Here is a 27,633-nt window from a genome sequence, read left to right on the forward strand (position 1 = left end):
AACTCCTATAGTTGGTGTGCAGCCCCTGCATAAGAAATGCAATTGTTCATCCAAATGGCAGAAGAGACATGTGCCAAAATTCTCTGTAGTCTCTAAATGGTGGCTTAGAGTCTCCCAGTCCTGCTGTACTTCACTGTTTTGACAAGTTGTGCTAGGGACACAGAGCACTGACAACGGGCTGTTACACGGGCAAAAGGTTTATTTGACTGGTCTTAAGAGCACTAACATAGAATTATGTGGCAAATCCATTCTGCAGTCAAAGGAAAGGGAAATAACTTGTTATTACTGAAGCATGTATTGTTATTTCAGAAATAACCAGCATTGGTCACAGAAATAGAAACAAGGTGGTTTCTTTAAGGTAACTGAATCTCTGAGAAGGGAAGCATGGAGACGGTGCAGAATAAAACTGGAACAGTGTCGCCTGTTGTTAGCTGCCATGCCTACAGACAGAATAACTAGCTATTGACCAAAGCAAGGCTTTGATGCAAACAGACTTGCTTTAAACTACGCAGCACTGACAAATGACTTACTGGGTCAGCTGAAGTAGCTGAATGGTAAAAAGTACGGATCTGATGTTTGTTATTTAAGAGCCCAGATTAAGCACAAAAATCCAAAAGAAAAATAAGAATCTATTAGTGAGTATGTGCGTCATCTGATAAATTACAATAGGAAAACTGTAGGAAACTGGAAGAGTGTTTAGCAACTCCCTCTCACCACAGTTGGGCTTCTTGTCACAAGTGTGGACAGTGAGCTGATGGTGACCCGCTCTTCAATTCACCATTTTCCATGCAAGAAAAGAACCAGAGAGGATAACGGTATCCCATTCTTTCTCTTTAAGATAATTAGATTTCTGGAGCTCACTAGTTTTATGGGTTTTGTATTCTTGAAGTGAGGTTTGCCATTACCGTGGAGTTTACTTTGCAGCTGGAAAGAGTCAAAAAGCATCAGTGTTTTTAAAGCTCAGTGAAGCTTTTCTTTTTCAATAGATGCTTTCTTTCATAATGTGCCAACAAGCTGATTGGTACATTGAAGGTATGCATGTGTGTGTATCTAGATGTATACCTATGCATACTGCATATAAATATACATTTAAAAAAACATCTAAGAATCACTCACAGCAGTAGTTATGCCACAGGTGAAAGGGTGCATTTTTAGGGCCATTGAACACTGTAAATGTGTTCATTGTATCAGTGCTTCAGAAATACCCATTCTAAATGACTTTGTGTTGATCCACTGTGAAAATTCATTGTGCTCAATTGCCCTCAAAATTTCTCATTTCTCATCTATGATGTTGCAGTCTGCTGACTGCACACCGGACCACTGTACAAAGCGTGTAGGCACCCTGCTTCAGAGTGTCTTAAAATACATTGCCTGCAAGGTTTCCGTGTGTTACTTAATAACTGAATAGATCTGTGTCTAGGGCTCGTGTCTATGAGACTTTCAAAGATGTGAATAGGTTTCATGGAGCTCGTTTCTAAGTTGAGTCATGCACACACAATGAAACAAAGTTTTGTGTATGTCACGTATCATATGTATCTAATACAGAAATGTGGAAAATGGAACTTTGGCTTTAATTTTTAATCATACCTTTGATTCAGAGAAATCAAAACCACTCTTACATCATTTCAATTCTATTCAATTTAGGAGGGGAAAAAAAAGAAATTACCAGTGGCATAAATAACTTAGTTTCAGCATATATGGCAAGACATTGAATCGTAAAATGATCGGGGTTTTTTTGACATCTCATTGGAAAAAAGATTTACTGGGGTTCTTGTTTTCAATTTTAAAAAGGGGCATTTATACCAGACTTTTAATATGGGTTTTATGTCCTTTAACTTCCTGTATTGTCTGATTTCCTATAAAAACCTATGCATATCAGCCTTTAAATGTGGGAGAAACAAATGTCTGTTTTGGAACAAAGGATAGGTGACATTTAAAGACCTCTCCAGAATACGTCGAGCTGTCTCGTTTGGTCCTTACTGTGTTACAGTGCAGTGGTTATTGCCTGTGGATGCTCTCAAGCATTAGAATAATGATATCGTTATAAAAGCTTGATTGGATTGGCAGAAGCACTGGCCGAGGAAGGTGCATCTAGGAAAATGAGAACTTCGCATTCAAATTAGATGTGGCAGAAAGTGTGTTGAAGACTTTTGCAAAGTTGCAAATTTAAAAGAAATGTTGGATTTGGTCACCTTGCAATTTTATGCTTGTAAGTTTACTAGGCAAAGTCTTGCCTGTAATTTAGACAAATTGGGCACTTTGTCTTAAAAACAGGGGCAGGAGATACTTAATCATGTAAGAAGACTTTGATTTTTCTTCCAGTTAGTAGGAACTTTAATTATGTCCTTGTATTAATATCTTGCCGGAGCAATGGTTCATTTCTGAGTTGCTGTAGCGGGAGAATTCCTCCTTAAGCATCACACAAGCCACTGCTCCAGGAGTGATTCAGTCTTACACTACTAAACTTGAGAATCAACTGGTCAATGCCAAGGTCAGACTCTGCCTCACCCAGACCCTGTTAAATACGTGAACTCCCTAGTAACTACTTAGAATCATAAAATCACAGAATCGTTTAGGTTGGAAAAGACCTTTAAGATCAAGTCCAACCGTTAACCTAACACTGCCAAGTCCACGACTAAACCATGTCCCTAAGCGCCTCATCCACACGTCTTTTAAATACCTTCAGGGACGGTGATGCAACCACCTCCTGGGCAGCCTGTCCCAATGCCTGACAACCCTTTCGGTGAAGAAATTTTTGCTAATATCCAATCTAAACCTCCCCTGGCACAACCTGAGGCCGTTTCCCCTTATCCTATCGCTTGTTACTTGGGAGAAGAGACCAACACCCACCTCACTACAACCCCCTTTCAGGTAGCTGTAGAGAGCTTAATTCATATTTCACTACAAATTCAAAACTGTGTATTATTTACATTTTGTGTGTTTTAAATCTTTAGCACTGAAAATGAGAAAAAATACAAATAAATATGTTTTGTTTGTTTGTTTGAGGATTTTGTTATTAACAGTCCATTTGCCTTGCATCCCCACTCTGCTCTGGTATTTCTTTTTTAACTAGATTATTTGTAAGCAGGTGAAAGCTGTCTTCTAGGGATATGAATATCAGTCATAATTTTTTAGAGAAAAACAGTATTTGCAAGCACATTACATTTCTAGTCCTGAGTGTTAAGTATACAACAAATTATAATCTTGGCAAACACATAAAGCACTTTCATGTCTCTGTATGTCTCTACATTCATCTCTGGCTCCTAGTAATAATAGTCTGGGTGGCAAAGAAGCACTAATTCATATGAACGATGGTATGAACAGTCATAATTCATCTGTTCTTCAGGTTTAAGAAAAGACCTAGTATTCTAAACCAGAAAATATTGTCTGATTCGGTTTTATATAGTAGTTTTGTTCTTTTGAAGCTCTTGGGGGCAAAAGGGAAGATGTCCCTCGTTTTAGTGCCACGTTTTCGTATTTAAATGCATAAAATGAATAGAGCCATTCTTATAAAGAAAATAAAACATCAAAGAAAAATTTTTCTGACTAGGCTTGTGAAAGCTGGGTTTTGTCTAAATTATTTGCTGACTTCAGTCATCCATTTCTCAGAAAGAAAAAAAAGGTACTGCATCACATAATCTCAGAAGGTCTCTCAAGAGAAGATAAAGGCCAGCTTGAGCCTATTGTCTAGACTCAACCGTTCAATACTGATCATCTTTATTCTTTTTATTCTTATGCCTCAAAGTAATTTTAAAATGAGGAAAGATAATAGGAATAGTTGTATGAGAGCAGTATCTCTGGCAAATATGACCAATTCTGTAGAAAAGGAGCATGTCTTGTTATAAAGCTTTAATTTTCTTATTTTTTTTTACTGCAGGTCTTCAGCATTTCACTGCTGTTTTTATGGTATTTCAAAAAATATATACTTTCACAGTAAAAGATTGTATTTATGAAGTCTGTGAATTTACACTTTGACATAGTTACAATTGCATCTTTTGTTTCAATAAATTGCATTTACATTGCAGTTATATTCTGTTTCGTAATTAAATTACTTTCAATCTAAGTAAGTACAGGAAATCTATGCTTCGATGTGCAAGTCTGCTGACAAAGTGAAGGGTAACCCGGTTCTCATCCATGCAACTTTTTAATTAGTTGCTACACATCTGAGGATTAGGTTTGTTGGGATGTCTTGCAGAAAATAACATTAATATTCAATTTGGTTAAGGACTTTCAATAAACAAATGGAATTAATAAAGCTATTAAACAAATGTCTCTGATGACCAGTTTCCATATGCATTGCAACTATTCTAAACCATTTCCAAATGCAGAGAGTTGAGAAGGGCTTATCTTTCAGTGCTTTTGCTGAATCTTGAAGAGCGTCGGGTATTTTCCATTATGAGCTAGTATGCATTTGAATTTGCTGAACGTATTTTCTAGGGTCTGCAAAAGCCAGGTGGAAAATAATGCTTTGTAACAAGCTCTGTTATCAGCCCTCTCAAAGTACATTATTTCATTTTCTATTTGTCTAGGTTTTGGAATGTTCTATGTCCGAACAAGATAGCTTTTTTTGCCAAGTTTGAAATTATTATTTTAGAGATGAAAGGTTTGTTAAATTATGCCCTTATCTGGAATATTTTAAAATGAATTGAAATGTGAGGAATAGTTTTGTGAAATATTCTGGGTGAGGTTTTACAGCTCTGAGTTAAATTACTGGTATTAAAGAACAGCTCATCTAAAGTAAACGTGGAAATTATTTTAGGCTTATAGTATAATTTGAAAAATTTGGAATTCCAGTGGAAGAGAACTGGTGTAGAATGAATTCTTATTTCCCATATCCCTTGGAAAACAAGTGCTGCTATTTAGGTCCTGGCAAGATGGCGTTGATTTTGTGTGGAGACTTTTGGCTGGTTTTATGGTGGCATAAATTCACTTTATATTATAGCTTGCTAATACATACAGTGCTATAAATTGAAAACATTCTTTCACAACTTTTGAGAGCTATTGAGGTGACAGTGATGATGTAACTTATCCCAAAATACTACTTACATTGTATTAAGATTCCTGTAGGGACAGGTTGCGTTTACATCAAAGAGCCATTCAGTTCCTACCCAATATATACCAATTTTATTTCTATATTCCATGTATTTGCAAGTGTGTACGTGAAATTTATTTCACTTTCTGTTCTTTTGCCAAGACATTTCAAAAACATTTTAGATAGCACTAGCAGAAAGGCTGTTAAGAAACCCTGCACCCAACAGGAGTGCTAAACTCTTTGGGTGTTGGTTTCTGAGGAGCTCCGCGCTAAACTGTGACAACAGACAACTGCCTGGCAAAGGGTGACGTCCCTGCAGGAGGATGGCTGCGGTGGGATGCAGGCACTCCTGAAACACCTCTCTTCAAACCTAACTGGGTGCAGAAAACTTCAGGAAGCTGCTTCCTTTAACCCACTGGCCCGTGAGCTGCATTAGCAGAGAGGCGGTTCAGCAGTCTCGCGGTGGGGTTGCGGGGTAGCATCCTCCAGGAGAGGTTTGGGCAGGCTGCTGAGGCGAGTCGTTTCCCTAGGCGTCCCAGTTCAATTTGCTGCCAATTTGATTTAAGCCTCTAATAGTGAGTTAAATGTGCTGAAGCGCTGCAGGTGGTGTTTCTCTGGAAATTTCATCTTCTACTATATTGCGGAGGGTGACCGGCTACTCAGAAAGCGAGTGGGACCCCGAGCATCGTACTGACTCCGCTGCTCTTCCCCTCGCACTTTGCTCCATGCTCAAGTTCAGGGCTTGACCTCTGTGAGTAAATGAGGAATATTCCATATTGTGACTGCCAAAAGGAGTAGGTAGTGGAAGAATATTTCAAAAGGAGTTTTCTTGTGACCTTTCATAGCTTTGAATGTGCAGTTTGCTTTGTAATTTGCCTAAATTTGGTAGAAATCTGCGTTCTTTCTTCAACGTAGTCTATCATAGCCTTATCTGATTTAAGGGGGTTTTTTGTTTGCTTTTTCCCATAAAACAATTTCTGGAATCTGATCCAGTTATAAAACAGTATTTAGGCTGTATTCTTGGTTGGTTTTTTGGTTGAGTTTTACGCAGTAACGTACACCCATGTGGGCCAGTTTTGTACAGACTTTAAAAAAAAATCCTAATGTATTTACTCTATTTATGCTTTCTCTAAATTATTGAACTTTACAGATACAAAGTTTATGGAAACAACTGTCAATGTGTTTATTATACCTAAGTGTTGTGGGTTAACCCTGTTAGGCAGCTAAGCTAGACCCAGTACAGCAAGGTTTATTTCCAAGGATCTCATAATACAAAACAAACCCGAGAAGAGTAACATTAACCCATAGATGCAAAATTGTGTGTGTTTCTTTTTAACGGACTGAATTGTCATGAGTCTTTTTCGCCATCATTTCACTGCCCCGTTGTTGATGAAAAACACAGCACTGATTTTGTTCTGTGGTTTCTTCCCTGACTCACGGTCAGTAGTAGATACCACGCTGCCTTCACTTCACAGGCCAGGGCAAAAGTCACATAAGGGATCTCATTTCTGGTTGTAACAAAGATGTAATTATTTACAGTAAAATGTTTTCTCACCATGTCTTGCTGTCCTGCACGGTTGAACACTCAGGACACTGATATGAATAGTTAATCCACTGAAATAACCGCAGTTTCTGCTGTCTGAGGCATCGCTGGTTGTCAGCAGGCGGGATCCAGCGAGTGCCTCCCCACCATCCGCAGGGAGCTCGTTAAGCGCCATGATGTTTGTTGCTGTTAATTGAATATGGCATTGCGTACAGGACTGGCCCAAAGTCCAGACTGCAGTTTAGGGAGAAGCAGGAAATGATAAAATTCTGTCCTTGTCTGGTTGAGGTTTTCCTCCAGCCCTGAATTTCAAGTTATTTGAGGATTAAATGCAAAGTAGCTCTATAGGAACAGATTTGTAGTTAGCTTTCATTCCTTAAATTAGAATGCCATAAATTGCAGTTCCATGTGACACTACTTTCACATTTTCTAAATGCCTTGTGAATTGGATGGCCTTTTCCCAGGAGCAAGGGGATTGATGCCTGGGTTTTATGTAAGGCTTGGGAGCCGGCCACACTTCTTCCCTTCCTGCCTTCCCACCTTTTGTTCTGTAAGGCAAGTGGTTGCTGCAACAGATGCAAGGCTAACGTGGATCAAATATGTCCCTCCTTCCATCTTTCTCTCAAGATAAGATTCCTAATGCAACTGCCACTTAGCGTAAACATGGGGAAGGTGAAAAAATCTTTCTGAAAAAGGATTCTTGTGCTACAAAGGTTGTTATTGCTTAGCTGTTACAATATGACAACTTCTTAACCACTTTAACGGGACTTCTTCTATCAGAGATAGATATCATATATTAAGGTACCCAGGAGGAACCTATTCACACATTGATCTATTGAGTTCTCAGGAGAAATTAAATAAATAATAGATTTCACCTACATGATAAATTTGCAGGAAGCCTTTAATCAATTATTAATTGATTATTCACATGAGCACAACGGTTGTAAAGATCAAAACCTAATTTTGACAACGTATGCAAACTTTTCCTTTTGAATTTAATAATATATTCTCAATCTGTTGTTCATTAAGGTGAACATCTGTGAATTCATTAATTTTTCTCCAAGCTTGCTGCACCATGAACTTCATTTCTTTAACAAATTTTCCAAAGAATAATCCTATTACAAGCTTAGTTTATAATACATACAATGACAGCTTCGTTAGCATGCTTACCTTTCTTTTGTCTAGTAAGTCTTTGCAGCAAAGTCTATTCCAGGATGGTATAGGGCAGTCAGACCAGGGAAAGTGTATAAATCTGGTTGAGGAAACTGGCTTCAGAGTTTGAGATCTCATAACCTGAGCAGATAAAAACGTGCCACCATAGGTTTCCCAAAATATCGTGATTCATAGCTGTAAATTGTCACTTGCAAGTTACAGAAAATGTAAATTCTCTCCAGCTTGGTATTTGCCTTATTTTCTTTTCCAAACCAGAGTTTTAAAATAATACAATTCTAAAATCCCTCTTTTGCTAATTTTACGTTACTATTCAAGGGAAGTTGTAACAGTCCTATAGACCTAAAGATTTTCAAAGCATACTGGGAAGGAGAAAGAAGAAATAGGTTCATGATTCCACCTGCAAGCGTTGATTTTGAACTTTTAAATGGAAATATGTAAGTAAAACTGTACTCGGCGATAATACCTATAGGTGTTTCTTTAGACACTTTCCAGACAACACAGATACTCCTCCCTCTTACATAGGACAATTGTAGCTGAAATCTGCCTGTCTAACCCTTTCAGGCATATATCTATTGATAGCTGCCCCTTCTCTCTTTGACATTTTTTCATAAAGTTAATGGTAAATGAAATAGTGATGTTTCCGAGAAGATGAGTTACATGCTGTATTAATCTAACCAGTCCACATTAGGAGAGCACTGAGCAGAATTTGCAGCTGCAGAAGATTGTCACTGTGTTCCTGTGTTTAATGGAATAATTTAGGCATCGAGACAGAAAGAAGTCTATACTAAAATGAGTACAAGCACTTTTAAGTAGAAAACCTGTAGCTAATTTTCAATCCTGTAATTGAATTTGCAGGATAGCACATAAATAAAGCTAGGCTTTTTTAAAAGTTGAATGCTTTCCACTGCATAATAATGTTTTACTGCCTTGTAATGCTTTCCCATGTATTTTCCCACATACTGTGCAATTACATTGCAGTGCTGCATGCCTGAAAACTTCACCCGTGATGCAGCCCACGCAGTGTTGCATCAGGGAAGCTTCAGGAATACATGCGGGTTGACTGCTGGCAAATAATTGACAGCCTGCTAGATATGAGTTGTTAATTTGTGGTTTGCTGTAGCATGCTCAGCCATCAGTGCGTGGTCCCTGCTGGGTTGTATCCTAAAATGAGGTGCAAAACTCTTTCCTTAAAGGCTTTTGGATGATCTTTATGTTTTGCTCCTACTAAAAGTCAGAGCAATTCTTGAGAGGTTCGATTCCAAGCTGGAGCTTTGATGAATGTTCCCGAAAAGAAATTCCAACAGAGTAGTATTAAATTATGTTAAGAAATACATAACATTCTTTATATCTTTTTCTGATTTTATTGAATTACTTGCATTTAGTAATTAAGCGGAATATTTTGCAAGTTACTGAGTAAAATGGTCTTAAAAAGTTGCCATAATGACATCAGCTTAAACAGTCATGTCCTTGAACTCAATACTACCTCACAAATCTGTGTTAGATTACGTGCATTGGAGATGCAGTCTTACAAAGTACTGAGTTCTCTCAACCTTCTTTAAAGTCAATGGAAACCAAGGCCACTCGGGTTGAAGCAGAGGACGTCGAGCTCGTTGTAAGATTGAGTCTTCACTGTAACTTATGCTCTTAACATTTTAGATAATCCATTGATCTCTTTTGAGCAGGTAATATCTCTAATAATAGCACTTTTCTACATCATCCGAAGTCAATTAAAAGGCGTGTATTATAGTTATATTTTAATCAAGACTTACCGGGGAATGGAAGTAGAGAATTCTGCTTTTCTTAATAGTACCATATGCAAAAAGAAAATTTGACTGGAAAATCAAATTAATTATCTGTTCTTTACACATCCTTTGTATGTCCACTTTCTTCTCAAAATGAATTTAAATTACCTCTATCCTAAATAAAAGGTATTTCAAAATCATGAGGAAAAGTACATAGATCTTTCCAGAGCATTTACATGGAGAATTCAAGTATAATTCACTAAACTTTGCTCTATAAATAAGAACTCAGAAGAATACAGGTTGTCATTGAGAGATGGTAAGTGGGTAACTAAGTTTAATATCTTCCAGTCCCGTCTACTTACAGGATTTAAATTAGAGGGAATGCATTTCACTATAAAGTAGGATATGGAAGAAACAAAATCTCATATCCAGAACTGCAGAATGGGCTTGGACGCACTATTTTTTTTTTTCTCACTCCTCAAGTCTGAAAACTATGCTCAGATGTACAACTGCTCTGTACGCCGCTATTCCAGGTCAGCAGCAAATACCTGCCTTCGGAAAACTGGCTGTTTTAATTTAATACATTTCCGAACTGGTCAGTGTTAGCATGACTGTGTACTACCCGGCTACATTTTGAAGGGTTTTGGGACCAATGTCCAGAAGCATTTGCTACTTTTTGGTGTGTTTTAAAGTAAAAAATCCGTTTCTTACCAATTAAATCATCTCATCCAAAACATGATCTCTCATACTTGTTCAAAGTTTGCATGCATATGAGAGATTGTCGTGGACACTTGAATTTGTTTTGATAACCTAAATAAATAACTAAAAAGGGAATCTACAGTTCATCTAACGTATTGTCAATCACATTCTGTACTTCTGTGGAGGGGAAGCTCAAGAGCAGATGTAATTAGGAAAGCAAAGGCTCATTTGCTATTTACGACACGTTAAGAATGGAAAAAAAAGATACTGCATTGGCAATGAATCTGTTGGTCCTGTGACAGATTTGAGATTAAGTTCTTACACTTCCATGACATTTTGAAGTAGACCATTTTTGTTGAGAAAAAGAGAGAGGAAAAGGAAAGGTCATGTCTCTCTTATCAGGCAGTCATAGTCTCCTGTAAAATAGAAATGTCTGTTTAATGTCAGTGAACAGCCCAGATGGAGATTCATGTTGGAGCAAAACATCTATGCTTTATCTTATACCTCAAAGTTTATACTACTTAAACCTTGTGATAACAGAATCCTAAGTCATTTTCAGATGGGATTCCTCTACCATTACACCATGATGCTCCATTCACACGCTGTCCACCTTTTTCGTCTCCTCCTCCAAAATCAGCCTCTTTGAATTCCTGACAAAATAATCCTTGTACCAGGTATCTAACGTCATGATAGACTCGGTGCACTCAGATTCATGTTACTACATTAAAATATTCCACGGTTTTTGCTCAGAGTGGATTTTGCAAGTCCTTTTTCCTTCCTGGCTGAAAGTACAGCCAGAGAAGCCAAGCAAGTCATTGACCAAAGTGATTAAGAGGACTAGTGCAACAGTGGTGTCATAAGGCACAAAGGAAGGGATGGTAAATAAAAGCGTATTACCTACATAAAGTTTGACTTCATAATTCCTTTGAGCTCTGTATGAGGATCAACTCCATTTCTGTACTGCGTTTTGTTTTATTCCATCTCTCTCCTCTCTCTTACGAATCTATTTCTAGCATGTATATATTTACCAAAGTGATTTATTTCAAAAAATCATTGTTTTAAAGCTTTCCTTTACTGATAAAACAAGATTCTGTTCTTCTTCTTTTTCATCTTTACCGGCTGTATAAAAATGGAAAAAATTGTTGTTGGCAGTCATGATAGTTCAATTATAGTAATAAGAGCGATAACTTTTACTTTATTACTCTGTGGAGTTATGTTTCTGAACTTTTACTTTTCCCCACCTTAAAATAAAAAGAATTTAAGCGCAGCCTACCCGGGGGTTAAATGTGTGTACGTGCATTTGAACGGTTTGTACACATGGGGGCTTGGCATAAAACTGGGTAAAATTGGACCACCTGTAAATTAATATGCTTGAAGGAAGTTTTGATATTTCCAGAAACTAAAATCATTTTAGCAGATGAGTGTATTTTTTGTGTGTGTCTGTGTGTGTGCACGTGTGGTGTTTTTTAATTAGCCACACAGGATTTTTTCCACTGTGCCCTTCTACATAAGGAATATCCTTCAAAGAAAGATACGTTTTTTAATAGCTAACACTTTCACGTTATTTCTGGCAATAATTGGTGAATATTATTTAATAAGTAATGATTGAAATAACTCTTTCACAGAAATTACCTATTAAGGAATTTCAGAAGTGATGGCAAATTATATTGCGTTGCATATTCATGCAGTTCAATTTAATACAATATTTAATGTAAAATATGACATTAATTGCTTATAAATAGTTTCTTATACTCTAGATGCCATTTTTTAAAGTCCTATACTATCAGAAATATTCACCTGGTATTACACTTTAATCAGTCGATGTCTTTGTTAATATTAGGTATGTTGGCAAAGCAGTAACCATTGGATAATAAGGAAGTTTTGGTTATTTAGTCAAACAGGGGACTTAATTACAGGTCTTCTGGCATCTGATACTGTAAAGCAAGTGAGGTCAATGTTTTGGCGGCTAAGATTCTAGGCAAACTAAACAAAAGTAATTAGTTTATGTTGTATGTCGCTCTCTTCTTCAATTCTTCCCCTGCCCCTTTCTCCTATGTTCCCTTCCCCCTTTTAAAATTTTCTCCTATTTCTTCTACTTTTCTCCAGTACCTTCATGTCACCGCTTACTCCACCTTTTGCCTATGGTAACTTTTTTTCCTTTTGTTTTCAGGATCAGTCCTCCTCTGAGTCCCTTCCCTCTGCCTTCTGCACTTGGGTTTCATTTTTCATCCTTGAAACATTATTTTTCCTGATTTTTCATACCTTCTCATAACCCCTTGGAGGCTTTTTTTGATAGAAACAGAGGACATGCATCAACTCACAGTCCTCGTAAGCCACAGAGCGAAACGGTCATGTCTGTTGAGCACAGGTTACAGCAGCAAAGTCAATTAGGTCTAGACAGGTACCTTTACAGTGTGTTGTCCTAGATTTCAGGAGTGACCTTTGATGGGCAGAGCTTTGTCTACCTCCTTCTCGCTATTATTCTGGAATTTTGCTTTCTTTCAATACCTTCTTGTTAGGAGCAATGAGTCGTTCATACATGGTGTGATTTGCTGTCATTAGTAGTCTTTTACATTCCTTTCCAGATCAAAGCATGTAAATGTCTCTGGGTCTCTTGGGAAGCTTTAATCTTATAAAGTAGGTTTTATTGAAGAGTTGTTGTTTTTCGACATCCATGATAAGTTTGATAATTACATTAATAATTATTCTTTCATGTTTGCTATTTACAATCAACAAAGCATCTAATTCTGAAGCTCAAAGAGAAATCAAAATATTGGTAGAGTCGAAGCTATAACAGCAATTGAAAGCAAATACAGTTTCTATTGGAAAGAAACAGTTGCGTTTTAAGAGGAAGGATGGTTCTGGACAGTTGTTTCACTACCACACCGTAACAGTTACACCAGGTGTGTTTCAGGTATGGCAGATGAGAAACCCCTGAGCAGAGCGCAGTCGGATTCCTCATTATCCTCGGTAGCCGTGTCGTCTAACTTTCTTTCATAAACTAATCAATTTCTGCCCTGAATCCCATGAGCAACCCTTTAAATAACTGGGAGCTCAGTGCGTCTATGTTTTCAATTTACAAAATTTATCACTTCACCTCTGGGCTTATAGTGCGGATGTGCTGAATCCGAACACTTCAAAGGAAATTTAGCAGTTGGGGTTCCTAATAAATCCTTAGCTCACCCATCTGTATCATTTGTATTAACACGTCCATTAAAGGGTTCCTTACAGCATGTAAATTTCTTTCTGAAATGCTTCAGAAAATTGAAATAAGGGGAAAGCAGACAATAGAAAGCAGACAAAGGCAAGTGTAGGGTACTGCACCTGCACCCCACGCATCAGCACAGGTGAGGGGCTGACCTGCTGGAGAGCAGCTCTGGGGAAAGGGACCTGGGAGTCCTGGGAGACAACGGGGTGGCCATGAGCCAGCAATGTGCCCTTGGGGCCAAGAAGGCCAATGGCGTCCTGGGGTGCATCAAGAAGAGTGTGGCAAGTGGGGCGAGGGAGGTTATCCTCCCCCTCCACTCTGCCCTGGTGAGGCCGCACCTGGAGTCCTGTGCCCAGTTCTGGGCTCCCCCGTTCAAGAAGGACGGGGAGCTGCTGGAGAGGGTACAGCAAAGGGCTACAAAGATGATTGGGGACTGGAACGTCTTTCTTATGAGGAAAGGCTGAGGCACTTGGGTCTTTTTAGTCTGGGGAAGAGAAGACTGAGGGGGGATCTTATTAATGCTTCTAAATACCTCAGGGGTGGGTGCCAGGAGGACGGGGCCAGTCTTTTTTCAGTGGTGCCCAGTGACAGGACGAGAGGTAACGGGCACAAACTTGGTCACAGGAAGTTCCATCTCAACACGAGGAGGAACCTCTTTCCTTTGAGGGTGGCAGAGCACTGGAACAGGCTGCCCAGAGAGGCTGTGGAGTCTCCTTCTCTGGAGATACTCAAAACTCGCCTGGACGCATTCCTGCGCAACTGCTCTGGGTGACCCTGCTCTGGCGGGGGGTTGGACTACATGATCTCCTGAGGTCCCTTCCAACCCCTGTCATTCTGCGATTCTGTAATGTTCTAGTAAGAGCTCAGATAACTTTTAAACAAAGAGAAAAAAAGCGCCATTTCTCGCTCCCAAATCATTTTGCATCCCAGTCTCTCAAGCTGTGAAATATTAGACTCTATCCTTGTCCTCTTCCTTTCAGTGAATTCTGTTTTGGAGTTTTTTGCTCTTCTCATAGTATCAGGTCTGCTCTGTTACTTTTTATTTTTTAGTGTTCTGTTAGATCATGAGAAATTATTCTACTACTATAGTTAAATAGAATTTAACTTACCTAACAGTTTACCTATGACAGGCCAGCATTGGATGGATAGTAAAAGCTGTTCTTGAATGAGATTATATCTATCTCATGAGCAAGATTTTTCTTTAAAAAGAAAAAGAGAGAGAACAGAACTTGAATTGGTTAATATTACCTGGGGGGGTTGTTTGTTTTGCTTTGTTTTTTAAATTCAGATACAGTGCAAGGCTTACTGCCTCTCTCCTGGGATGGATGCACTCGCACTGCTGTTAGTGTAAAGTACTGTTTGGAAATTGAGAGCTTTAGACTCTTCTATACCATTGGTCCTCTGACTTACAGTCTTCAAAATCCACATAGTTTTTAATTGTTTGTTTGGTTTTCCTCCTAAAGCTCATGACATACTGGAAAAATCTCTATTATGTTTTAATTCAGACTGAAATCTTTGTATATACTTCAGTTTGGCCACCAAAGTTAATGTCCAAGCAATCTTTTCAATTTCTTTCATCCTTTATAAGGCCGGGGGGGAAGTGAAAATGGCACATCACCTTGCTCTGTGCTGGAAAGCAGAAGGCAGTGGAACTGCAGTTCCTCAGCACTTTGGCAGAAAAATTGAAATTTTAAGACATTTCCAATAGAAATGGGGAACGTGTGCTACATTTTGACTGACAAAATTCCTTACTTTTAGCATCAATAAGCATCTAGAGCCCAGCTGAGTCACAGGCCAAGTATCCAGCCACCCTGAGACTGTGCCCGTTTATCCCATCAGCTTCAGTGTCGCTCCGTACAAAGAAACCGACTGTGACAGTCTCTTGCTTAAAGCAGTTATAGGAAGATAGTCTTGTAGAGACTTCCACTGGGAAACTCAAAACATACGCAGGCACATGAATTTTCTGATACACTTTATACTCCATCCTTTTACCATGTTTTTAAACATGTTTCCTTGTTCCCTACAACTGCCTTGATTATTTTCTGGTTTGTCGTAAAATATTTGCCTAGTAACAGGCGTAGGAAATTGGCAGTCATCTCTGCATTTCTGCCTTTGATTGTTAGGAGCTTTGAACCCATACAGACCATTTTGCAATTCAGAGGGGAAGAGTAAGACTGGCAGTTGATTTCCAGCTTTTAACCAACATACAAAGCAAAATATTTATTCACAGTGATCACAGTTCTATTGTTCTCCAGACTATAGGAAACAATAATGCCTAATCAGATACTTCTGCAATTCAGAACCTAAAATTATCTTAACTCCTACAAGGTTGGCTTTAACCTTTATCTTACAGATTTTCTTTCTCCTGTTTTCCTCAGGTTTTTAATGGCAGGAGAAATGAAGACACTTTTGCGTTTTTCTGACTTCAGCATAGAAGGTTTTATTGCCAATCTGTCTGGCTCAAGTTAATGAGAATATATATCAACCCTATGTTAGGTATTAACAATATTTATCAAAAAGTTCATTTTTCACATGAACCTAACATTATTCTTGAGCCATCTCCTATACTTCCCTGAATCCAGCAACTTAAGGGGATTCTCTAGAAAAAGTGGCCCCAGCAGCAGTGTCTGTTGTGGGATAGCATGCGGGATAGTGAAAGATGGAGCTGGAATGTGTCTTAGTCTCTCTTAGCTGTGTAGCATCCTCAGTGGTTTTGAGTAAAACCAATTGATTCCTGAAGCAACTGTACATGCACATGATAGCGTATTTAAATGATCTTTTGATCTAAAAGGCACTTGGCTTGAGGGGAAAGGAATTGAATCTAGGGAAGAGGTAAAAACTGATTTACTCAGAGGATGTTGAGTCTCATCATTCCTAACAATAAAGAAATAGATGTGACGTGCATGTTGTATTTCAGTCCATTTCTGGTTCTTATAGGGGACAGGAACCTACTTCTGCTGTCAGTTATTTCATCAGGTCAACAAGCACAGATGTAATGTGGCAAATAAAAAGGTTTTGAATTTGCACTTGTTTTGGTGGTATGAGTGAGGTGGAAGTTGCTTTGAAAACTAGGAAATTACAGAGGAAAAGGAAATAAGAAAATTTGAAAATCATTAACAGAAAAATTAGAAAGTAGTAAAAATACCATTTCCATGAAACTGTCAGTCCTGTTTTTTATATTCATTATGAAATAATCACATTTTTTTATCTGCCTAGGAAAGCATCAGTATGAATCAGGTTCACAGTGTGAAGTTCCAGGTGCAACACCACTGAGGACAGAGGGGTATGGGGGAGCCCTATATGCCTACTGTCTGCCATGGAAGAATAAGGGGTGGCAGGGGAATGGGTGTACATTTTCATTGTGTAAAACAAGGCCCCTGAAAACCTGTCCTTTCTCTAGATAAATCCACTTCTACTACCAAAAAAGTATACTGAAAATCGCAATTTTACTATTACAGTAGTAATAGTAAAATAATTAGTGTCTGAATCGGTAAGAAGCTACACTAATTGATAGTGTAGAAAATTATTAGGAGGATTAATAATGAAGTCTTCATCTGAAGTATGAGAAAAATCTTTGAAAAGTATACGGAAATACAGTATGCTTCTTGACAATAACCAAGGAGAACAAAATACTGAAAAGCTCCTAGTTTAGTGAACACTATCTACCTTCATGGGTATTCCCATGAACGTCTTTATCATCCGATCATAAGTTTAGTTCAGCGCATGCTTACCTCCATTAAATAACAGATATTGTCTTCAATGGGATCTGGATAAGTATTTTTATGTGCCCACCACTTTCATATTTTGAAATGTAGTATCCCATCTTGAGGTGATTTGTCAAAAGTGAATAAGAGTAAGATTAGGGTTGGCCATTACTGCAAAATCCCCAAATACTTCCTTTTAATGAATTCTTAACGCTGTTAATTAAGTATTTTTTAAGGTAATATTTTTAAGGCAACTTTTGGTCTTTTAAAATTAATCTGATAATTACAAAATATTAGACCATTTCCACTTTCTAGACAATACTGATCATGGTCAACAATTTCGCCAAAGATATGGCAGGAGTGTTTGTCTTTTCTTTGTTTAAATTTTTGCATATCTAAGACTAAGCATCAGGAACAGACTCTTTTGTATAAGAAGAAAATGAGGTGGCCATCCAAGTAATAATCAGCTAATACTAACAACTGGGTTTGGTGTTTTCAGGTCATGTCATGTGATCATGTTTTTACAAAAAGCCTTCAATTATCGTACACTGCCTTTTGTCCATAGGCGTGCCAGATGTATTTCTCTCGGAATACTTATCTCACGGGGCTGCCTGACATGTGGCAGCCCCTGATAGTGGTTCAGACATGCTCAGAAAAAGCGGTTCTTTTAGCAACGACCAATACAAATGATTGGAGAAGCTCTGTTATGTGGTCGGCCATAATCCATGCTTTCACAGAAATCCAACAGGCCTTGAGCTTATCCAAATTGCTGAGCATCTCCTGGCTGTGCCTGGGAGGTTTGATGGTTTGGAAATGATGGACCCCCAGTGTATACGTTGTATATGATCAAGTCCTTTGATGGTTCGGGAATGGTGGACCCCCAGTGTATACGTTGTATATGATCAAGTCCTTTGATGGTTCGGGAATGGTGGACCCCCAGTGTATACGTTGTATATGATCAAGTCCTATGATGTGGAAATCTCAGTGAATAAATTTGGTACCTTTGCATCGTGTTTTCCCAGAGAAACATACCAAGACTGAATAAATGTTTTTAAAAAAATTTTTATTCAAACTTTTGAGAGCTTTGAGATAGCAGAGGTAGAAGTTTCCTCTTTTTGTTGTGGAAGTATGTTTAAAATCTATTGGATAAACTTTTTTTTTCTTCAGCTAGAAAACTGAACAAATGTTTTAGCTTAATTGGCATATACTTTCATTTTATCTTCATTTTGTTTTGCAAAATGCTTTTAAAAACTCAAAGAAATGTTAATTTGGTTTGGAGAAAATAAAAATGTTTTGAAATACACATTTCTGATTTACCACTAACTTTACTGATCTCTGAAACCTTTTTCTGTGGTTTGTACAGACAAAGTGCCATTCCTTGACATGTTTGTACAGGTCAGGTCATAAATGCCTCTATCAGTTTGAGTCCTTCCATTGTTTTGGGCTTTGAAACCTGTTCATGTTGAGCTCAGACAAATCCCATATAGAAACTTTTTTGGCTTCTTGAGGTCAGGTGGAATAACAATGTGGGTTTGGCTTTTCTGAGTATCTGTTGTCTTTTAGGATTTGATTTTTCATTTTCAGGGAGAACAATGTAAAGAAATGTCGGACTAACATTGGGGCTAATAATGTAAGGACCAGTATCACAAACCCGGTTTACTAAAAGTTAAAAAGATGATGTAGTAGTTTCTCCTACCTTATTTACTTGGTACCATGCAACAGAATAACTTCTTCATTTAGTATTTGAATAATTTTCTTCAAATGCCAATAGTCCAAAATTTTCTGCAAGATTATCCCTGAAAATATGTATCCAGGGAGATAAAATGAAGAAAGCTAGGATGTTAACAAGCAGGAATGGTGGTGAATTTTGCATGATCACTGACAAGAAAACAAGCCTGTCCCATAGCCAATCCAACCTCATAAATAAAGCACAGACGTCACAAATCATTTGCTTCTCTTTTCTCTATATCTCCCCCTTTGTGTTCATATTTTCCAGCAGCTGTATGTGCTATTAATCTGCATTTAGGTATGCGACTGAGTATCTGCTATGTGCTTGTTAACAGACGCAGCGTTCAATTTGCTAGTTGGGACTGAGGCCTTTTAAAATGTCATCCTGTGTTTTAGCATTGTATACAACATGTTTCTTCAATTTTGATTGAAAAGCTTACTTCAGTGAGGGAAGCCTGAGCCACCATGTTTGTTATTTTTTCCTCATTAGCACTCCTAAGCGTATTCCACACTTGCCAGCAGTGAAGCAGTTAGCGTACAGTGAAACTCTCCCTGATTGCCTGCTAATCTGTAAGGATCTTTCTGGTTGCCTTCATTACTGCATCAGCAAATTACAGGCTGCTTGTTTGCTCCGTGCTTGACTAGGTCTGGGGCACTGCCAATACATTCCATCAAAAGAAATTGCGTTGTTCTGCATTAAAGCCTCCGTCAGATGGAGTTTTGCAGGATGGAGATTGTGGCACGCTTGTAATCAACGCTGGTTGTAACATAAACAATTAGCGACACTGCTCGGTGGTGTAAACCACATGACAGTATACATGAAGTCCCATTTATTACTTTCAGCAAGAAATTAAAACAGATTGTGACTGTACGATTATGGTGATAGGAGTCTCTGCCTTGAGAAGTACCTGTGGGTTTCTGACCAAGGTCTCCAGCGCAGTAATCTCAGATACCCAACGGCTGTGCAAACCCAACCCGTCATTGTTACTCTCTGCTCGCTTCTCAGCACAGCCTAATCTTGGACTCCCACATTCAGCTTGTCTTGAAAGAAAGCAAAGCACCGCCGGTTTTGCTGCTTTTCTTTTCAAGTATCCTAGCGGTGCATTATGGAAAGTTCTGCCATTTTTTATGGTTGGGGGTATAGGTGGTATGTCTGCACATTGTGCTCTGGGCATGAGCAGAGTCTGTCTGTGCTCCGAGTCAACAGCACAGATTCAGAAGAGCACAGAGCCTGCACGCGGGCTCTCTATGGTGCAAATATATCCTGAGATATTTTTCTGTGTCAGTGCTCCTAGCAAACAGTAGCTTTGATCCGTGGGGGAAATAGTCCTTGGGATATAATCTGAATAGCAAAGCAAAGCAAAAATCAAACTGCTCTTTCTGTGCATCTTTGATGCGCTAGAACTTAATTTACTTTATGCATAGAACTGCTTTAACCTTACCTGGAGGCAAGGTGCAATTTAGATTGCTTTTTTTTTTTTTTTAAGAAATCCCATTATCAGTATTAAAGTGTTTCTTGCTTGTAAAAACATAGGCTGTAGATTAACCGTTACCCCTTTTTATTTTTTTTTTACTCAATCAGTTTGAACCATGGGTTTCTATGACTTGTTTAGTTTGGATTCACCAAAATTAACAATTAAAACCCTTTGTTTATCAAGTTATTCTTTCAGATACTTTGCTAATATAAATATGGCTTATCCTATTCTGCAGGCAGATGGTAATGTTATCATGTCTTTTCATGGCAGAGGCACAACAGGCAAGTCCAAAGAATAGCACAACTTAGTATAAAAGCCCATCTTGTTACATCATTGAGGCATCCCAAGTTGTTTGAGTAGCAGTGATATATCTGTGATTTATCAGCGGGAACTCTGACTTCCAAGTAAATGAAAGCCAGGGTATATACAAGCAGGTACATCAAATTAGATTTACAAATTAAATTGCAAGATTTAGGTTCCTAAGTAAGTTTTGACCTAATTTTTCTAAATGTCAGTCACTTGCTATTCCCATCTGCCTCACTAGGACAGGTTTTGGTTTTCTAAAAATAAAAGTGGGAATGTAGCTTTAAACACCTCATTCTGAAAAAGAAGCAAGATAAACAGTTTCAGTCCTGGAATTAAGTTTGAATCCGATGATTTGATTTGCAATATATCAAAAGCACTTTTATTAAAACTTATTTATTAAGTCTGGCATAGTGACATTAATAGTGAGGGTTTAATTCTGAAACAAAGCTTATTTCCACCTACAACACATTATGTTCAAATCAAACTTTATAAGTCGACTCCTGCAGGCTTATATAAATTTTTGGTTCTGCGATACCTGCCAGAGTTAGAGGATGCCCAACAGCAGCTGCCCATTAAGTTTTCACTCTGCCGAATGCTGGCTCGTGTCTGTGCTGGGATTCTTTCCTTTTCCCCAAATACTGTTGTCTAATAAGCAGAAGCCACATTCTACCGCTCCAGATTTTAATTAGAGCATTTGCTTAGTGCAGAATGCTATTTCTTCTTAACTGTCAATCCACACAGGTTTTGTTAAATTCTGTTGTCCGTGGGTCAGAGCTTAGAGTAAAGTAGCGAGTGGTCTCAAAAGGAGTTAACACTTTAGACAGTGGGGGCTCAATAAAGCAAGTGCATTCATATTTTCATCAATTCCAGCTAACTTTCAGTATTTCAGTGGTCAGATCTAATATGTTTGATGAGACATCACTGAAAGATGTTATCTATAGTGTAAGCTTAGAAATTGATTGTAACACATAATTCAAGGGCACTGTTTCATGCCTAGGGCAAGAAATACTATTTTTCTCTTCGTTTCATTTGCTCTTTTATAATAGCTTACCTTTGCCAAACTATATCCACCAGATTTGTTTGTAGATTTGCAGAGAGGCAAAAAACCACAATAACAAAACACCCTAAACTATGTATTTGTCACTCGGACCACACTGTAAAGTTGCATTTCTTTATTTTTGCCAAGGTATGTCGGAAGGCAGGAATGTCTCAGGCAAATCAGATTTCAATTTATATTTGCATTCAAAGCTACTGTGGTTAATTTGGTTATCTCATTCTTCAATCATTAAAAGAAAAGACCTAGGACTTTTAACGATATTGTGAAATTCGTGTGTTAAACAGGCTCCACTGATACTCTCTATATATACACACAAACACAGCAGTCATGTCTTTAGCTAATATCCATTTAGCATGTATCTTAAAGCTGAATCTTCAGCTCTCAGACTCAAATTCTTACATTAATTGGCTTAAAAATTTCCCCTTTCTACCGGTTCCGTCTTGTGTAAGCCTAGAGACATCCTTCTGCTTTGAGAGCGCTCTAAGTTTTATTAAGCGTGCCCCAAGATGATGGGTATTTCAACTGTTTTGTTTGCTTCGTGGTGGTTTTTTTCTCCCTGTAATAAGCGAAAATATACTGTGATGAGTCAGCTGAATACTTAAGGTACCAGTGGAATTTACTGCTGCGTGCCTTTACCCTTATCACTGTAAGTCCCCTGGGACTACAGACATAAATACGTTGCCTTCTCTACGGCTGTCATTCGGACAGTGTTGGAAACGCTGACATTCAAAGTATTAAAACAAACCATCGGTAGCTTTCCATAGTGCCCATGAAAATTTTGGATTTCAGGCAGTTCAAGCACCGTTGACCTTGAATGTGTGTAATTCATTAAGATTTCTTTTTATTTTTAAGAGGGATTGACTATTTACTTTTTCCCATACTTGCTGTTAACTCAGATTTCTATGCTTTCAATAGGTTGTAAGCAATGTTAAAATACTCTCCTTTAGTATACACTTCATCTGATACTGGACACAGGAGTAATTGGATCGCATTGGACATAGTCTTTTCTGAATCTCTAAGATTCAGGTAATCAGCAAAGTCAAAATTTATCTGGGCAGAACACTGACCAGAACAGCAAGTCATCTTAGAAAATCTGGTCTATATCCGTGATGATAACCCATCTATCTTACTGCTTACAGCAGGGGTTTATGTCTCCCTGTCTTGCTGCTTTATTTTACTAGGAACAAGTTTCCCTTCCTGTAGCCAATGTTGATGCTGTTTGTCCTCCTGCCTTCGTTTCATAATATACTTGAGGCTTTTATGTGTGCAAATTTACTGTTATAGTCATTGTGCTAGTGACTGGTCTCTCACATTGCTAAACTCTCAGATGTGATTTAATGTCTAATGAATTGTTAATTAATGAAGAAGTAATAAGGAATTTAGTACAAAGAACTCTCTTCCTGGTCAGATACTAGTCTGACGTGTCACAAGGTTGTGGTCAGTACTTTGGAAAGCCAAGTTCCCCCCATCTGGAGTCACACCAGTATCAGTCCCAGAGTAAGAGCTTGTGTTTGCTCAAGTGTTAGCTCGAAGTATCACTTCTGCATAACATGAAGCAGGACTCACTGTTTGGCTCGATGTCTGTGATCTGTTCTCCACCTTCCCCCAACACACCGTAGTTTGACATTTTTGGACATCATTTTACTTTTTTCTTTTTTTTTTAAATTGCAGCAATAGGTTGGACATTAGGATGTATTCAATGGTCTCTTCATGAGGCTTGTGGAACAGTTGTTCTGCAGATCTGTCCATACTACCCGCGTATCATCTGATTGCCTGTGACCGTAAGGGACGTGAATCATTGAAGAAATGAGTGCTTCCAGTGCTTTGATTGTGCTTTTTAATTCAATCACTGTGTAGATCCAGTATTGTTTTTCAGTGTTCATTTCTCATTCAAACAAAATTATCTGACTATTCATGTGAGGTTATACACTGAATATATTTGATGCCCCTCATTCTGAGCATTGTCTGCTCAGGATTCAACACTTCCCTTTGTCTGAAATTACCATTACAGGTGCTGTTGTCATAGTTCAAATTAATTTCCTGTTTAACAGGGATACTAACGAGCTGCGGTGACAAGAATAACTGTAGATGGAGTCCACTCAGCTGAAAACTGAAAAGTAAACTGGTGGTCTTTCAACTTCTCAGTGTTGTGATTGCCTTTCTTATAGGGGAGGCTCTATGATTCTCCCTTTATTTTTATAATTTACCTTTTATGTCGTAGCACAGGCGTATTTCCTTGAATGACATTTGGCATGGATTGCATTTTCTGCTGCTCAGTTGTACGTATATGTATTTCTATGCTGAGCAGCTGCATCCTTGAAGAAAATGGCTTAATTTATAGCAAAATTTAACCTGTCCATATTTCAAATATTTCGGTGGAAGAGGTAGTTGACCCACCTTAATTTAAAAAAAAAAAAAAAAGCAGGCTGCTTGGATCTGCTCCTGAATTTTAGGACTTACCTGGCAGCTGTAGTGCTCTGTGCCATGTATGTGAATGAGCAGCTCTGGAAGAACTGAAGGACCTTTTGACCAGACATACGTGACCACCATTCTGAACCCTTTGTCTAACGAGAACAATCACAAGAACATCATTTTCGTTCTTAGATGAACACCCACCCCAATATTGATCAGAAGAGGAAAGATATTTCTTTTCATTATCACATCAGAGTTCAGAATCCGTAAACAGTATTATTCTTCAGAAAGGTTTTAATATATGCCTATTGCTACGTTAAGGAACTGGATTTGCAGAAGTCTCTAGTAGCTTTCTGTCTTGGTTCAGGCGCTTGCATTTTAGTCATATGTTCTTGCTATGCTTTAGGTTGAGTGAGGATAATACTAATTTCTCTTCATGAAGGAACATTCTGAAGATTTGTTCTGAAAAGTTGATGGTTTTGGAAATTAATCCTGAAAGCAAATTGCTTTAAAAAGAATATTAAATTTGGGCATTTTTAAAAAACCACAATAGCATATAATAAAGAAAATAATAATAGTATATTTCTACATGTCAGGTATTACATTTCTAATAAAAAATTACTATTACCTAATCCTTTTTCAAAATAGCATTCCATAAATTCTGGCAATCATTTTGAGGCTGAATTGAATGTTCCAAGTTGGTTTTGTTCCTTTCTTATATCGTATGCCAAGTAGCTGTAACAAAGTATACTTTTCCTATTCCAGAGTACTTTGACAGGGTATTAGCTGCCATCATTTAAGAAAAGGAGTTAAAATACTGTTCTAGAAAGAAAAGAAGTTCCCTGACTTGTAACGAGCAATCCCTAGGACTATGTTTGTGTTGTTCCCTATCCCTGTGAGCAGAGCCTGCTGAGGTCCTCAAACCTTTGGCTCAGGTCCTTCAGCAACAGAGCATACCTGTGTTTTAATTTTTGCCTAAGTAATCTCATAATGCTTTGTCTTCCCCAAATATGTCTCCTTTGAGATCAGCGTGTTTCACTAGCGCTAAATGGGCTGGTTTTCTGTCTGCTTTCCTTGTAACCACCGGAGCCAATGCACACGGGTGGAGATGAGAGCGGAAAACGTGCAAGTGAGCATTGAGGGGCAGAACCTCCTGGGTCACGGAGGGATCTTTCAGCACGTGTCAGACCATTTCCCAAAAGGCAGTTTATTACTTTGCCACCGCCCTCACCCAAACAATAAATAATGTGAAATTAGTCAGACAACAAACAGCTGAAAAGAAAAGCAAACCATACCGAGCACCTGCAGAGGCGGATGGTCGTGCTTTGGCATACATTGAGGAAAAGAACATTCCAGAGTACACCTAGCAGGACTAGGCTTAATGAACAAATCGACTTGACAAATTTCACCTCCTTTTCTGCTCATCTGCAAGCTTTCATCATTATGAATTTCCTGGTCTGAATTACCTGTTAAGTATTTCCTGCAGACAAGTGTCAGCTTGTGAATTGCTCAGATACTCGGTTTTTCCCATTACTAGCACTGTCTGATTGCCCACTTAGTTAAATGCTCCAAGTTTCTTACCCCCCAGGCAAAATACAGCTGCGAAGAGGTTAAGACCCCGTACCACAATTAAGTTTGTATCTGGAATCTTTACTTCTGTTTGGGCATGGGCTTTTATTTCTCTGTGCAAAATGCTTGCATTCAGGTTTACCACTGAATAAAGGAATTACGGAAGTGATGCACAGTGATTCCCTTATCAGGTTGATCCTGACTTGATGTAACACTTGCACTCATGCTCATATAATGTTACAGAAGATAGGCAGACCTTTCATTCCCATTACTGAATTTCCCCCCAGGCACGTGAGTAGTATGACCAGGTGACCCGCCTAGTGAACGAGGGAAAGGCTGTTGACGTTGTCTACCTGGATTTCAGTAAAGCCTTCAACACTGTTTCCCACAGCATTCTCCTGGAGAAGCTGGTGACTCGTGGCTCAGACAGGTGCACTCTTCACTGGGTAAAAAACTGGCTGAACAGTCGAGCCCAGAGAGTCGTGGTCAATGAAGCGAAATCCCGTTGGCGGCCGGTCACAAGCAGAGTTCCCCAGGGCTCAGTTTTGGGGCTGGTCTTGTTTAATATCTTTATCGATGATCTGGATGAGGGGAGCAAGTGCTCCTTCAGCAAGTTTGCAGACGACACCAAGTTGGGCGGGAGTGTTGATCTGCTGGAGGGTCGGAAGGCTCTGCAGAGGGATCTGGCCAGGCTGGATCGATGGGCTGAGGCCAATTGTGTGAGGTTCAACAAGGCCAAGTGCCGGGTCCTGCACTTGGGTCAGAACAACCCCATGCAACGCTACAGGCTTGGGGACGAGTGGCTGGAAAGCTGCCCTGCGGAAAAAGACCTGGGGGTGTTGGTCGACAGCCGGCTGAAGATGAGCCAGCAGTGTGCCCAGGGGGCCAAGAAGGCCAACGGCATCCTGGCTTGTGTCAGAAACAGTGTGGCCACAGCAGGAGTAGGGAAGCGATCGTCCCCCTGTACTCGGCGCTGGTGAGGGGCTGCACCTTGAATATTGTGTTCAGTTTTGGGCCCCTCACTCCAAGAAGGACATTGAGGTGCTGGAGCGTGTCCAGAGAAGGGTGACGAAGCTGGTGAGGGGTCTGGAGCACAAGTCTGATGAGGAGCGGCTGAGGGAGCTGGGGTTGTTCAGTCTGGAGAAGAGGAGGCTGAGGGGAGACCTTATCGCTCTCTACAACTGCCTGAAAGGGGGTTGTGGGGAGGTGGGTGTTGGTCTCTTCTCCCAAGTGACGAGTGACAGGACAAGAGGAAATGGCCTCAAATTGTGCCAGGGGAGGTTCAGGCTGAATATTAGGAAAAATTTCTTTCCTGAGAGAGTGGTGAAACACTGGAAGAGGCTGCTCAGGGAGGTGGTGGAGTCACCATCACTGGAGGTGTTCAAGGAACGTGTGGACGTGGCATTGCGGGACATGGTTTAGTGGGCATGGAGGTGTTGGGTTGATGGTTGGACTTGATGTTCTTACAGGTCTTTTCCAACCTTAGTGACTCTGTGATTCTGTGATTAGGGTGCTGGTCCTGGCATGATAGGATGTTATCCCTTTTAGTTATATTTCAGTCCTGGTATTTATAGGGAAAATTTACAGGGATTCAATTTCTATTCACCTCCTCTTATGAAGGTTGTTTGTTAAGAGTTAAAAAAGAATGGACACATGTGCAGACAGTTGTCCTGGTGAGTCCTGATAAGGTGGCTACAATGCCAGAAAAGCAGTGTCTCTGATGATGCTCTATTGTTTGTGTTGCTATTAAAAGAAAAAAGAGGTCAAGAATGGATATCTAATTATATTTCTCGTTTCCCACTTTCTATCAACCCTTTCATTATAGTTTATGACAGGTCCAGTAACATGTATTTCCTTTTTATTTTAGCTCAGAAATAATCTTTCCACGCTGTTTCTAAATGGTTGTTGTAAGAAAGTTGGTGGTTTCAGAAAGATAACTGTCCTATGTTAGGTATCAACACATGCTGAAAGTTTGGAGGTGTGTC

General features: G+C 39.0%; 1 protein-coding gene across 1 annotated transcript in view; it reads left to right on the forward strand.

The window, feature by feature from the left end:
• Window positions 1–27,633, forward strand: part of PCDH11X (protocadherin 11 X-linked) — a 325,382-nt gene that overhangs the window by 271,008 nt on the left and 26,741 nt on the right. The window contains exon 5 of the mRNA XM_059824372.1: window positions 10,550–10,577. Within this exon, the coding sequence (XP_059680355.1) occupies window positions 10,550–10,577 (28 nt within the window). The remainder of the gene's footprint in view (window positions 1–10,549; window positions 10,578–27,633) is intronic.

The sequence above is a fragment of the Gavia stellata genome, chromosome 14 (assembly GCF_030936135.1).
Source record: "Gavia stellata isolate bGavSte3 chromosome 14, bGavSte3.hap2, whole genome shotgun sequence".
Taxonomy (NCBI): Eukaryota; Metazoa; Chordata; class Aves; order Gaviiformes; family Gaviidae; genus Gavia; species Gavia stellata.